The following is a 13,137-nucleotide window of genomic DNA, read 5'->3' on the forward strand; positions in this document are numbered from 1 at the left end:
ATTTTTTCTTTTGAATGAACTTTTAACTTAAATGAACTTTCAGCTTGATTAAAAAAACAAATTGCAGAAAAAGAAAATATTTATAATAATATACATCACAAAAATGTGATGGGTTTTTACTGATGTAAATTCCCTTGCATCGCTGTTAAACGTAATCCTGGGAGTTGTAATTTGTTGCGTTACATACGATGATGAATACTTCAATTTATTGCCATGAATACTGAAGGGGAAAAAAAATACGTGGATGAGCGCTGGTGGAGTTTGAGGGAAAAAAATGAGAAGCAAACCCGCAGGTTGGCTGGTGGAGGAACCGGGAGCGGACGTCGCCTTCCCCCCGCTCCGTGTCGGCGAGTTCTCGGCGATGGATGACCCGATTTGAGGGGCGACCGTCGGACTGGAGTTCTTCTGCTGCCCAGACGTCGCCGTCGACGCCGCCGCCGGAGCGGGCGCCGCCGTGCGGTGGCGGGACGACGCGTCCGTGACGTCGGGCACTCGCTGACAACGGGGATCTCGTCTCTGGAGAGGGACCATTTGAGGGTTAGATAGGCTTTTTCTCACATCGTCATTCGAACTGACGTGAGATCATCAGCATTTGCCAGCTTAGGCTTTGCACATCATTCCCTTGGCTATGCCTTGCCGATGGACTTCAAAGTAGCCTTGCAAAATTGCCACCTGGCAAGACGTTTTTATGTCCCTGACTGCAGTTCAGTCCAAGGAGGGCCTACGGATGGATTTTCCCTGATGCCTGGGCTTCTACGCTTAGGTTGCTGACCCTACGACCCACCCTGGATAATAGGAAGAAAATAAATGGATGGATGGATGGATGGATGGATGGATGCCCACGCCCGTCTTAACTCGTGAATGAATGCCAACCTCCTCCTGGCAGCCGCGGTCCACCCAGTCCTGGCGGTTCCGGTCGAAGCCGCCGGAGCATCTGGAATAAAACAATATTTCAAAAAAGTTGACGTGGTGATGCAGGTGGTACGGAATTGTCCGTACCACCTGCCGGAGACGATGTGCCATGTGTGCTTTTCCATTTGACCTCTGCAGGCGAGAGCACCAGCTGCAGTTGAAGCCAATCTGAGAAGTGACACACGGGGCACAGCTGGAAAACTGCAAGCACGCTGAGGACCAACACACAAAGTCAGGAACCCCATATTTGCAAATATTGGTTTAACTTTATCATCATGATGTCTATTTACATGGTTGTCATTGAGTTTATGCTGTTTATTTACTTCCTGTTTTTTTTTCACCTTTTAAGGATTGGTTGATTTTTTTTTGTACATTTTTGTTACCTTTAAATTTGCATTAATTAACGAGCTGTTGAGTTTTTCTTTATTTTTCGTTTTTTTTTTTTTCATCTCATTTACAAAGTGTTTAAGGGACATTTATATTTACAACAATTATTAACAAAATCTGCATAGTATATAATTTTGTTTCATTTTATTATTCAATTTAATTTTGTTCACATTTGTTTATAAATGAAAATTCTGTGCAATATAGATTTTTTTTTATGTTCTTTTTATTGTTTTATTCTATTCATATTTCATAATTTTCACACTCATCACACATTTACGTTTCATTGAAAATATGAAAAATATCTGCCCATATTTTATTTTATAAATATGTATTTTTTCCCAATTGGAGGGGTTTTATTGATAAAACAATTCTGTGTCATATGGATTTGTAAATGTTTTTTCATTTAATATTTTTCACGTCCTTGACTGTTTTTAACTGGGGAAAAAAATGCCGAAGGTTTCATTTGATTGCAGAAATATTTAAATTCTTTCACAATTTATTATTACTTTTTTTTAATAACGTGAACAATTGTGCACGACAAGGACTTTTCCATATTTACTTTAAACCTGATTCTATATTATATACTTGATTAATCATTTAAGAGGTTTTTTTTTTTTTGAATGAACTTTCATTCGAATTTGACCCCCTGAATGAACTTTCAGCTTGGAGACTATCGACTTACTTGGAAGCGGTAACATCTCTATAGTGGTCGCATTGGAGATTTTGGACTTGAGAATGTCCACCTTGTGGTACTCAAAGATGGTTCTCCGCCGCACATCTACCAGATAGAAGAAGATGCTGCTCATCGGGAAGTGGTTTTGGTTACCGTGTCATCATATGAATGTGGAGATCTAAAGAGCACTCGTCAACGTCGTTGACAGCAAATTGTTGTTGTGAGCTTTCACCTTAAGGTCAAGGCCTTCACTTGCGCTTTGACAAGTCAACGACGAGAAAGAAACATATCTCGCCTTAGCTTTGCGCTTTTGGCAAGATAGAACAAGATGAACGGGTCGTATCGCGTTGCACTCACTGGGGATCTGCTCAATCTTGTGGAGCACCACGAAAGCGTCCGACAGGCCGACTCTGACCGGATGATTCTCGCTGCTGACGTCGCCGATGTCAACGGGAATCTAAAGGGGACATTTTTTATTTTTATTTTTTAAATTGCAGCTTAAGAAAAATGAAGAAAAAAAAGAAAGATGGCACAAGGTGAAGATGGTGGCCACCTCTTCGTAGGCGAAGACGATGCGTCCGTCGCTGTGCAGAGACGCTTGGAAGGTGAACGCGCCCGAGTGGACGTCGTCCTGCAGGTGGAGGCGGGTCCACTGCACCACCAGGGAAGAGCCTGGCACCACCCAACACAAGGAACATGGGCAGTGTGTAACATATTTTGTATTTAATACAGAAAAGGCTTTCAACTGACATTTTTTTCTTCGAAACTGTTTGTATATTATATTATATATATTTCAAATATATAATAATAAAAACTAGTTTCAAAAAATCTGTTGCACATCAAAATAAATAAAATAATATACATGTATATGACTAAATTTCCTCTTCTTGAAATTGCTTTCCAAATGAAAAAAATAATACAATAATGGAAATACACAACAATAAATAATACAGTAACATAAAGATAATATATATATATATATATATATATATTATATTTGAAAAGAAATTATGAGAATAATACGTCTTACCGTCATCAAAGTAAAAGACAGAGGAGTTGCTGGAGAGGCCGGGGTCAAAGTTGGTGGCGGCGAGCAAGCGGTGGATGATCTCTCCCGTATAAAGAAAGCCTGCCCAGGGGAACCTCGCACTTCATTGTAGCCTTTGCAGCAAAACGTGCTTCGTGAATGAAGGGGCGAATGCACTTGCCTCCGGTTGCCACGGTGACTTGAGATTGACTCTCTGGAAGGGACAAAAGTGTCATTTGGTATGGTATTATGGGATGTTCGATGGATGATGAAGAGATAGCGCGGCTTGGCGCTGCGCGTTGGACAGGAAGCCGCTGGTCTTCCACTCGTTCTTGTCGGCCCGCTCCGTGTTGACCCACGCGTCTCCCGGACCGACGATTTTAGACGTGTAGTAGACGTGATCCATGTTCTGGCCCAAATATATTCAATGGAGCATTATTAAAAAGTCATTCATCATTCTTGGCTATTTCTTTATATGGACAAAAAAGCTGGTCAATACTATCGCTAACAGAAAATAAGAATAATCCATCCGCTCCTCCTCACTCTTCTGTCCGCTTGCTCCAATTCATCTGTGAGTGGAATTCATATGAAACGAACGTTGTACTGAGCAAGCGGACGCTCCACTTCCTGTTTGTGTGGTTATCATTGCACTAGCTGAAGTAGTGTGGGGTCTCACTACAATCCGCGTGGAGTTGCCGTGGCCCTCCTCCGACAGCAGGTCGGTATCGGGGTCTTCCGGCAGGTGCCGGGCCCCGTAGAGGCCCCCGGGGTCCGCGGCCCAGCCGGGGGCTTCGGACGTGGGCCTGGACGGCCAGCTCCGCCCCCTGTTGTCTCTCTCGGGGCTTCCCGGGTGGGCTTTCCGCGATAGTAGACAGTGTCTGGCTCAAACCTGAGAGTGCAAGCACAAGACATTACTGTGCTTTTGGTGTGTGTGTGTGTGTGTGTTTTTTTTTTTTTTTAAACATTTATTAACAGTGAAAAGCACAAAAATATGTCCATGAAAATCCTCAATATAAAAAAAAATGTCAAAATATTTCTTTTACCATAATAGCGTGTTCGAAATGGAGGCTGCAAATGGCAAATGGGTGTGATTTGTCCCAGCCAATCAGCAAACACAATGACATAATGTCAATTATAATATATTGCATATGATAAATACAAATAAAAGACAATAATAATGACAAAAGACAATAACACACAATTAACAATGAATGTGGAAATTATATTGAACAAATAACTCAACAAAATGAATGAGGATATAGACTCTCCAAAAATGTATCAATTTATTGCATTTGCATAATTTTGTATTATACCTTTAGATATGATTAATTTCTTATATTTTTACTTATTTTTGCTTCATTTTGAAATGTGGAGATACATGTTCTTTAATGGACATGGAAAAATGTAAGATTTTTCTATGATATTTTACTTTTCTATATTTGTGTATTTTCATATACACATATATCATATGTAGTTATTATCTTTTCATTATATAACATATATATATATTCATCTATATGTTTCATTATTTCCTTAATATTTTCGTACCTTTTCACATTTTAGCAGTTTCGAATACTTTTGTTTTCATGTTTGTATTATTATTAATTTCCTTTACTAATACTTCAGTATTCTTTTTGTTCAATTTGTACGTATTTTTCTCTACTGTTATGTTTTTTTTAAAAACGTTTTCTGTTTTATGTTATTACTCTGTGTTGTTTTCTAATTTTGTGTGTTTTTTGTCTGATCCTTTTTTTTTTTTTTTTTTTATTAATATTTCTTTGGGTGCTATTCCATCTCATACGTATTATTCTCTGTTTGTTTATTAGTCATCAACATTCACATTTTGCTCGCAGCTTTAAGTTCCGTTCCAGGCTCAAACTGTCACCAGCGAGACATAGGTAGAAAAAATACAAAAGAAATATCCTGTGGATTTACTTCGAACATGTACGCCAGTTGCACGGGATTAAATTAAGCATTTTTTTTTTTTTCCAGTGTAGCAGTAGTAGCACTGTTCCACCAGCCCCATTGTTTTCCCAACTATCGTTGCATATTAAACACCAAAATGTAGCCAAACATTAGGGAGGCCTGGCTTTAGCTGGCTCTAATAATAATCCTAATACTGTGTGGTCCGTGAAGGCATTGCTCCTGCGGAGGCCAACATGCTTCGCTCATGGTGAGTCATTTTGCTCTTCACAGGCCGGGGTGAAGAAGGCAGCCTCCGCACATTCTTTATTACACCAGCAAAGCGGGGCACCCATGGGTGCTGCTCCAGCAGCTGCAGCTGTATTTTTGCCACATGCGAAATCAATGAGCTGCTGCTTGTGGGCATACAGTACAGGTACTTGTATTGCAATGCGACACGGAGGCTTGGAGGAAAACACTACGCATTGCAGTGAAAAATGTTGCATTTCATTGCAGCCCTTTCGACAAATAAAATATCCAATCAGGCAACCTTTATGCTTTACTGGGTGAGCCTTAACCATTTGCTGAAATTGATTTTTGGGGGGGAGTTAATTTAATATTTGTGTATACACGCACACACACACACACACGCGTATATATATATATATATATATATATATATATATATATACACACACACACAATTTATTAGAATCACAAATCTAAAACGAGGATCTTATATATTTTTTTACACTACAAATTATATTTTTAAAAAATCATGACAAAAAAAGAGAGGGAAAAAAATACCAGGATGTATTGATACATAGTCATTTTTCAATAAAAACGTATAACAAAAAAATTGTAATTTTTTTTTTTTTTTAAATGAATTGATACCGTACGTTTATTGTTAAACCTTGATTGTATGTTTTCACATTAAAGAAAATAACATACACGACTGTATGCGTAGTGCAAACAGAATTACGATTGGTGGACCCGTATTTCCAAAATGTTGAAAATTGATTGTTCAGATTTACTCGTGTCAATTCAATTAATGTCGAATTATTTTGGAATTTAAAAACAATAAAAATGAAAAAGTTAAACGCGTTCTGTAGCTTTCATGGGTAACTAATGGTAACTAACTCATTAACAAAATTATTTCTACACACACGTGTTTCTTTATACTGTACTACAAAATTTTTAAAAAAAGTATTTTTGTGAATTTGCTTTTATTCTTAGATTATATGCAAAGTCCACAGTATGTGTATACAAAAATAAAAAATAAAAAAGAAAAGAAAAGAAAAAAAGTTACAAATATTACCAAAAGCAGATATTGCCGTCACGTAGCTGACTTGAAGCTGGAAAACCAGCAATCCCGTAACAACATGCCTCTTCATTATTTTCTCCTGAAGAACGGTGTAATTTTTAAAATGCTTCTTCTTCTTTGTCCAGTTAAAGTACGGGACACGGAAGACGTTTTCTCGGCGAGTTGTTGAAAATGTCAGACAAACCAGCTGGCCGCCACTTGTATCAACCTCAGTGACGACGACAACCTGAGGTCTAACGCTGCCTTCATGGACCATTGGAATTGTCAATACTTTTACCCCCACGAGCAGACTTTTGTCTTCCACAAAACTGTGCTTCACTTTCTCTATTGTTCCGACAGTTTCAAAACTTTAAATTGCCAATTAATTTAATTCAGGGAAAATGACATTTCAAAGTCCCACCTGTTCCTGAAGGCAGCTGTAATTGTGCTTCAACTGGAGTTTTGACTTTTTTGCCACTAGATCTCCACAACAGCGAAACTGCACCAAGGCCTGTTGCAAAGGATTGTTGTTTACGACTGTACCGACATAAGGATTTGACACGTACATGGAGCGCTGTCGTGCGCTTTTAAATGTTAGATTTATACTTTTCAATTAAGTTTTTTTCATTTGTTTCATATTTATGGCCTAGAAGTGATTATCATACAGATATGGTTCTGTAATTATGATTACTGTGCTATGCTGTAGAATACTGCAGTTGCATAGTTGAATTTTTTTTTTAAAAAAGTGAAAGTAGTATAGTTTCATACATACGGAAGCGTACCGCATTCACTTGGATTAAAAAAAAAAAACTGTTTTTCTGCGTAATTTTTTTAGGGCTTTGTTTTTCTGACAATTGTTTTCCCATCTGTTTTTCTGACTATTTTTTTCTGTTTTTCGAACTCATTTTTTCCCACCTGTTTTTCTGACTCATGTGTATTTGAGCAGTCATTTTATGCGGGGAAAAAAGTTTTACTCGGGAACAAAAAAAAAAAAACTTACATTTGAGAAAATGTTCCATATTTTAAAAAGCACTTGAGAAAAAGGGAAAAGCAGTATAGTTGCGAAAATCATTTTTCAAGTCATATTTAAGCAGTCATGTTTTTTTAAGAGGAAAGGTCCTACATTTTCGATGAAACGTATTTAAAAAGTAGATTTGAGAACTCGTATATTTTAAGAATTTATTTTGAGGAAATCGTATATTTTGCGGAATAAATGGTACTTCTGAGTCGTGTGTGTGTATGAGAAAGTCAGTCATTTTCTGAAAAAAGTATATACACTACAAGAACTCAAATTGTATTTTAAAAAAAAAAAGTATACTTGAGAACATTGCATTAAATGGGTCCCCCGTTTGTGATGTTTTGAGGGAACCGTCATAAGCCAAACACTTCCTGTGTTACATTTGTACGCTGTTCTAAGGCACGTAGAAGCCCATCATGTAAGAAATGTGCCCTTTTGAAAATGTAATGGTCTATGGCATTTTAAAAACGTTTTACGTTATGGGCCGTTATTACGATAAGGGCATCTACAAGGTATTTCGTGCTCGAGTACATCAGACAGTTTGGAAAGAATTCAACATTTTCATGGCGGGGTGAGAAACCGGCAGCCTTCGGGCCACGTCCAAATCAACATCAAATGGTTATGTTCGAGCACAAACTCCCACGAAGATCTCCCCGAATGACAACAACGGAGGCGTCCAAATGGTGAACTCACTTTAATGCAAGAACAAGTGTGACTACTTCTACTGGTTGCCTGCAGAGGAACTAAAAGCGCAACATGATAACAAGGACACTTGAGATCCCGGTACAAACACAAGCGGTGCTTCAGTCAGAGGCCTAAATCGTTTCTATGCGTCCTAAGTCTTTTTTTTTTTTTTTTTTTTTTTTTTTTTGCGTGTGCGCCAAAGCTGTAAAGTACATCTGGTGTTTATCGCTAATTGATGGCACTGCGGAATGACAATAGCTCCTCTTTGTACAGCAAACTGCTTAGATGGGCACCTGAGTGTCAAGTCAAATTTAAATACAAACCCTGCTCTACTACAATATCCATCAAACAAACAGAAGAATATTTGGACGGTATGAGTCAGATTAAAAAGGGGGTGGGAGAAGACTGATGACTGTAAATGCCCCTGACAGCATCTTCATTTGTGGCAGATGAGGTGGGAATGAGGGAGGGGAGAATAAAATAAAAGCCCAAAACATTCAAACACCGAGGAGTTCCACTTCGAAGACCAAAGTGGCGTTGGCCGGGATGACGGGAGGGAAGCCCGAGCTGCCGTACGCAAAGTCCGGTGTGCAGGTCAAGCGCGCCACCTGCCCCACGCTCATCTGGAAAACAAAACAGAGGACGCTTCGCATAACATGAGGGAGGGAATTTCCCTTGAGGATGAATAAAGTAGGTGGGTCTTAATTATACAACCTGGACCTCAAAAGGTTGAGGTTCAAGCAAGATCAGAAACATTTATTTTGTTCCCATTCCTGTCAGCATGATGGGTATCAGACGGAGACCGTACTTCACATTTTGGAAGCGAAGGACTTTTTATGTTACGACCGCCGTTGTGCATTCGAGTCCACACGTTTGCGCTCCAACCGGTTTTATTTTGGTCTTCCCATTCCTGTTGGCACGGACCGGTTTTGACCAGCTTTTTATAAGCAAAGGACTTTGACGTGGATCGTCTCTGCAACTGGTGTCATCCATTTAAGTCCACCACAGAGACATTGCATACGGCTGTTAGCTTCTTAAGTCAATCGCAACATGCTTGACGCATGTGATCCAATGGCAGTGTGTGTGTGTGTGTGTGACATTATTTCAAATTGACAGTGCAGGAAAAAAGCAAAAACAAATTGGTTACGATCCAGTTACTAGTTTAGTCCGTAACGTGTCAGAAAACAGGCAAAAATGTTAATTTTGTTTTCCAAAGGAAAAGATAATTTTTCAAAGAAAAACCAAGACAATTATTATTTACTGTTCAGAGGCTGAAATTCTGAGTATTTGCACAATTTTTAGTTAGTCTCTAAATTTCTCTTTTAAGTCTCATTTAAACGATTCATCATTGCACCGCCAACTCCAACAGTATATTTATTTTTCCTTACCTGAGCTACACCTTCATCCCAGCCGGGAATGACTTCACCTTTGCCGATCTTGAACTTGAAGGGCTTTCCTCGGTCCCGGGAGGAGTCAAACTTCGTGCCGTTTGTCAGTTTGCCTAGAACACAATGACAATTTTCTTAACATGGCTGCGAGGTCAAATTTTGCCTTTGAAGAGAGAGGCAGCGGCAGTAGACCATGACAAAAGGCTGCCATCTTTGTGGAATCCCCCCCGCCCCCACAAAAAAAAAAAAAAAAAAAAAAAAAAAAAAAAAGAGGAAATGAGCATTTTAAACGCCTCTAAAATCCCCCGTAACAAATAAACGAATGTTCTATCGATTGCCAAAGTACATGACCTATTCTACTGCCCACAACGCTCTTCTCGTGAATAACGTTCTATTTATGCTATTTAAGTCACATTTTTTTGGACGAATCCCTTGGAATTTTGGTGCATTTTGAACTGATACTTGTCAGCAAATCTGAGAAGGGGTTTCTCCGAGTAGCACACAAATTGAAAGGTTTGAGGAGATGTTGAAAAATAATGAAGTTATACTGTTTCACTCTAATCTGAAGGTGTTTTTGACCAGATTTTATATAGCTGATATCACAAAAATGGTTCAGAAAAGGCAATTTTTCCCTTACACAAAAAAATGAAAAAGAACAATTCTCCAGAACCTCACCTGATTTTCAAAATTCTTTGTGCGTTATGACAAAATTGTCCACTGCCCATTTTAGATACACAAATTCGAAAGTGACGCACGCGAGTTGTGTGTGCTACGCCAGGCTGTAACGGACAATAGACAGCAAGGAGGAGACAAAGAACAAACAATGGCATACTGTGTTACCAAATTTTGCACAGTTTTGACCAAAAACAATCCAGTGTGCACACCACACTGGCATCTTTTTCCTGGTAAAGCGTTCTTACGCAGACAATGGAGCCAAATGCAGTCCACCTCCTGACAAGGACAAGCAAGCTTGTATGTAGTGAAGGTTTCACACACGAGGACTAGGAAAAACCTTTCCAGTTTGAGATGGGCCATGCAATGCTGCTGAGATTAAAACCCAATGCCGTGCTGAGTATTTTTTATTTATTTATTTTTTACAAGCCAAGGAGCCGATCAAGCCAAGGAAGAATCCGTGGCAGCTATCTTACATCAATCACGTCATCACGACTGCAAGATCCAAGAGAAGAGAGGCCAAACCAAAGACAAAGGTAGGCATGTTTAGAAAAAAAGCACTCCCAATTAGACTGCAAAGACAATATTTATTTTAGGTTGTAATTGGTGTAGTTATTGTTGCTTCTCATTGTGCCGCACTTAAGAGACTGAAGTTACAGGTTAGACCAGGGGTGTCGAACTCAAATTCACGGTGGGCCAAAATTTAAAATTGGGACAACGTGATGTGCATGTTTCCCTTCTCTCCAGAAATGTAGCGTTAATGTTTATCATAGGACAACAAGCTTAAATTTTGTTTAAACACTGAATATGGAATAAACAAACTAATATCATAAACACGAGAAATTTAATTTGCGATAAAAGGCGTGGTATTTGCTTGTTCTTTTGTATTTTAATAGATAACATGAATTCTTCTGTTTCTCCATCTTCTATTTATCTCCAACTACCTCTTTTTATGTAAATCTTTTTTCAAAGGCCAACAACAAAACAAGCCCAAAAAAATAAGAATGTCCTTCAATAAAAATCCAAACTTCAAACTATTAACAGTCCCTGCCTAGGAGTTGATAAAGGGAATTAAAAAAACATGAATTCAATAATGTTATATTCTTTGTTACAGCCACGCTGCTCCGCAAACGACAAACAAGTCTTCTACTTTAGTGGACAGATGATCTACCTCCCACCTGACTTGGAAGTTAAACGTTTTCCATCTTTCGTTTGGCCATTTTTGGGACAGGGAAGTGTAAATTTGCTTGAGGAGACTGGTAGCATAATTGCTAACGACTGCAACAGAAAGGGAAGAGGCACTCGCCAGTCGAGACTGATGGGCCAACACACTAGCAAAGCATTCTGGGATTTGTAATATTAGCGGCACATGTACTATATATACTAGCGAGCCAGCTCTAATACACATTTGATATGGTCTTGCGGGCCATATATAATTACACCGTGGGCCAAATTTGGCCCCCGGGCCTGAGTTTGACATGTACGGGTTATACGGTCCGGACAAATCGTTTTTACAGTTACTAAATGTACATAAAAAGTCACCATGTTACCATAGTCTAACAAAAATATGACATTTTCACTATTGGCAAAAAAAAAAAAAAAAAAAAAAAAAAAAAAAAAAAAAAAAAATCACCACCGTGACGTACAATATCTCTTTAAATGACGAAACCCACTTGCCATAAAAAGTATAAACATCAATTAATCAATTTATAAGAAAAATAAAAATTTCCCATACCTCCAAAATGGCGCTATATTGCTTATTGGGTTATACGGGCATTCATGACTATATTTAGACTAGCGTAATAATAGACAAACATATCGTTTTAGAGGATGGCTTCATGCAAAGCCAGTGCGCCAAGCCAAGTTTAATTCAATGAAAATACAGGCTGCTTTAGGTTAATGACAGTATCAACACACCGGTCGCTCACCATTAAAATAAGGACTTAAATATCTCCCCCCAAAACCCAAACGAATACATGAGCTAATTATAATGGAGATTTCCGATACAGTTACGTAATCTTGACCTAAAGCGGTTGATGTGTTTAAGATAAAATAATAATAATAATAAGAATATAAAAAAAAAAAAAACGGTATTTCCCTTCAGGGTAGAGGAGGTGTAGAAAACAATAGCAGCTCACCGACGTAGTGCACGGTGACGGTCTGGCCTTTCTGCGGAAACGTCACGCCTGAAAGGAGAAACACTAGCTTTAATAGTGTTTTCTTCTCTATTTGATGAAAACAAGTCACTGAAAGCGATTTTACCGTCTCCTGGCTTTACGACATCAACGGTAACACCCATTGTTAGCGAGAGAGGCTGAGGGCCTGTCTGTCACGCTTCGCCGGGGCGGTGGCCGTGTGGGTTGAAGCTTCCGGTGGCGGCCTGCTCCTTCTCGCTGAAATAGCGCCCCCGGTTTGCAAATTACTGACATCTGTAGTCCGGAGTATGAATTACACCCTCATGCGTTGACCCCAGATTATACTGCCTGTACTGTACTGTACTACTGTAGAACGGCAGGCCCTTCTCTTCGGGCCTAAACAATAGCAGAAGCATTGACCTACATTTACATCTTAAATTGTAATATTTGTTCCATGACATCGGATTTATTTACCGTGGGAGGAAAAAGTATCTGAAGCCTGTGGAAATGATTACATTTCTGCATGAATTAGTTATCAAATGTAGTCTGATCTTCATCCAAATCATCCATCCATCCATTTTCTGAGCCACTTCTCCTCACTAGGGTCGCGGGCGTGCCGGAGCCTATCCCAGCTGTCATCGGGCAGGAGGCGGGGTACACCATGAACTGGTTGCCAGCCAATCGCAGGGCACATACAAACAGACAACCATTCGCACTCAGTCATTGAGATTAATTTAGAGTCTCCAATTAATGCATGTTTTTGGGATGTGGGAGGAAACCGGAGTGCCCGGAGAAAACCCACGCAGGCACGGGGAGAACATGCAAACTCCACACAGGCGGGGACGGGGATTGAACCCCGGTCCTCGGAACTGTGAGGCTGACGCTCTAACAAGTCGGCCACCGTGCCGCTCATCCAAATCAAAAGAATAAAAAAACAGTCCTTAGTCTAACACCACACAAACAGCTATGTTTTCATATTCTTATTGAAAATAACATAAAAACCTTCACAGGACAAGGAGGAAAAAGTGAACCCTTG

The 13,137-nt window shown here is 39.4% G+C and overlaps 2 protein-coding genes across 2 annotated transcripts in view; both read right to left on the reverse strand.

Moving 5' to 3' along the window:
* Positions 1-6,796, reverse strand: part of plxdc2a (plexin domain containing 2a) — a 9,392-nt gene extending 2,596 nt beyond the window's left edge. Inside the window, 10 exon segments of the mRNA XM_061694340.1 lie at positions 288-516; positions 874-934; positions 1,043-1,124; positions 1,982-2,077; positions 2,330-2,429; positions 2,526-2,644; positions 3,003-3,101; positions 3,181-3,228; positions 3,270-3,888; positions 6,220-6,796. Coding sequence (XP_061550324.1) covers positions 288-516; positions 874-934; positions 1,043-1,124; positions 1,982-2,077; positions 2,330-2,429; positions 2,526-2,644; positions 3,003-3,101; positions 3,181-3,228; positions 3,270-3,405 — 970 coding nt within the window. The 5' untranslated portion in view covers positions 3,406-3,888; positions 6,220-6,796.
* A 1,105-nt stretch (positions 6,797-7,901) lies between these two features.
* LOC133411685 (peptidyl-prolyl cis-trans isomerase FKBP1A-like) lies at positions 7,902-12,340 on the reverse strand. The gene is made up of 4 exons (XM_061694336.1): positions 12,229-12,340; positions 12,105-12,152; positions 9,295-9,407; positions 7,902-8,529 (listed from the first exon to the last, which is right to left on the reverse strand). Exons 1-4 carry the CDS (start codon positions 12,263-12,265, stop codon positions 8,404-8,406), a joined length of 324 nt encoding a protein of 107 aa, XP_061550320.1. The 5' UTR covers positions 12,266-12,340; the 3' UTR covers positions 7,902-8,403.
* Between the last annotated feature and the right edge of the window lie 797 nt (positions 12,341-13,137).

Source organism: Phycodurus eques, chromosome 13 (genome assembly GCF_024500275.1).
Source record: "Phycodurus eques isolate BA_2022a chromosome 13, UOR_Pequ_1.1, whole genome shotgun sequence".
In the NCBI taxonomy this organism is placed as follows: domain Eukaryota; kingdom Metazoa; phylum Chordata; class Actinopteri; order Syngnathiformes; family Syngnathidae; genus Phycodurus; species Phycodurus eques.

Bases quoted from the DNA above. Each gene is read 5' to 3' on its own strand.
- LOC133411685 (XM_061694336.1), bottom strand. From the start codon at position 12,265: ATGGGTGTTACCGTTGATGTCGTAAAGCCAGGAGACG. The intron at 12,153-12,228 runs GTAAAATCGCTT...TTCTCCTTTCAG, and splicing joins TGTCGTAAAGCCAGGAGACG to GCGTGACGTTTCCGCAGAAA. The intron at 9,408-12,104 runs GTGAGCTGCTAT...ATTGTGTTCTAG, and splicing joins CGTCACCGTGCACTACGTCG to GCAAACTGACAAACGGCACG.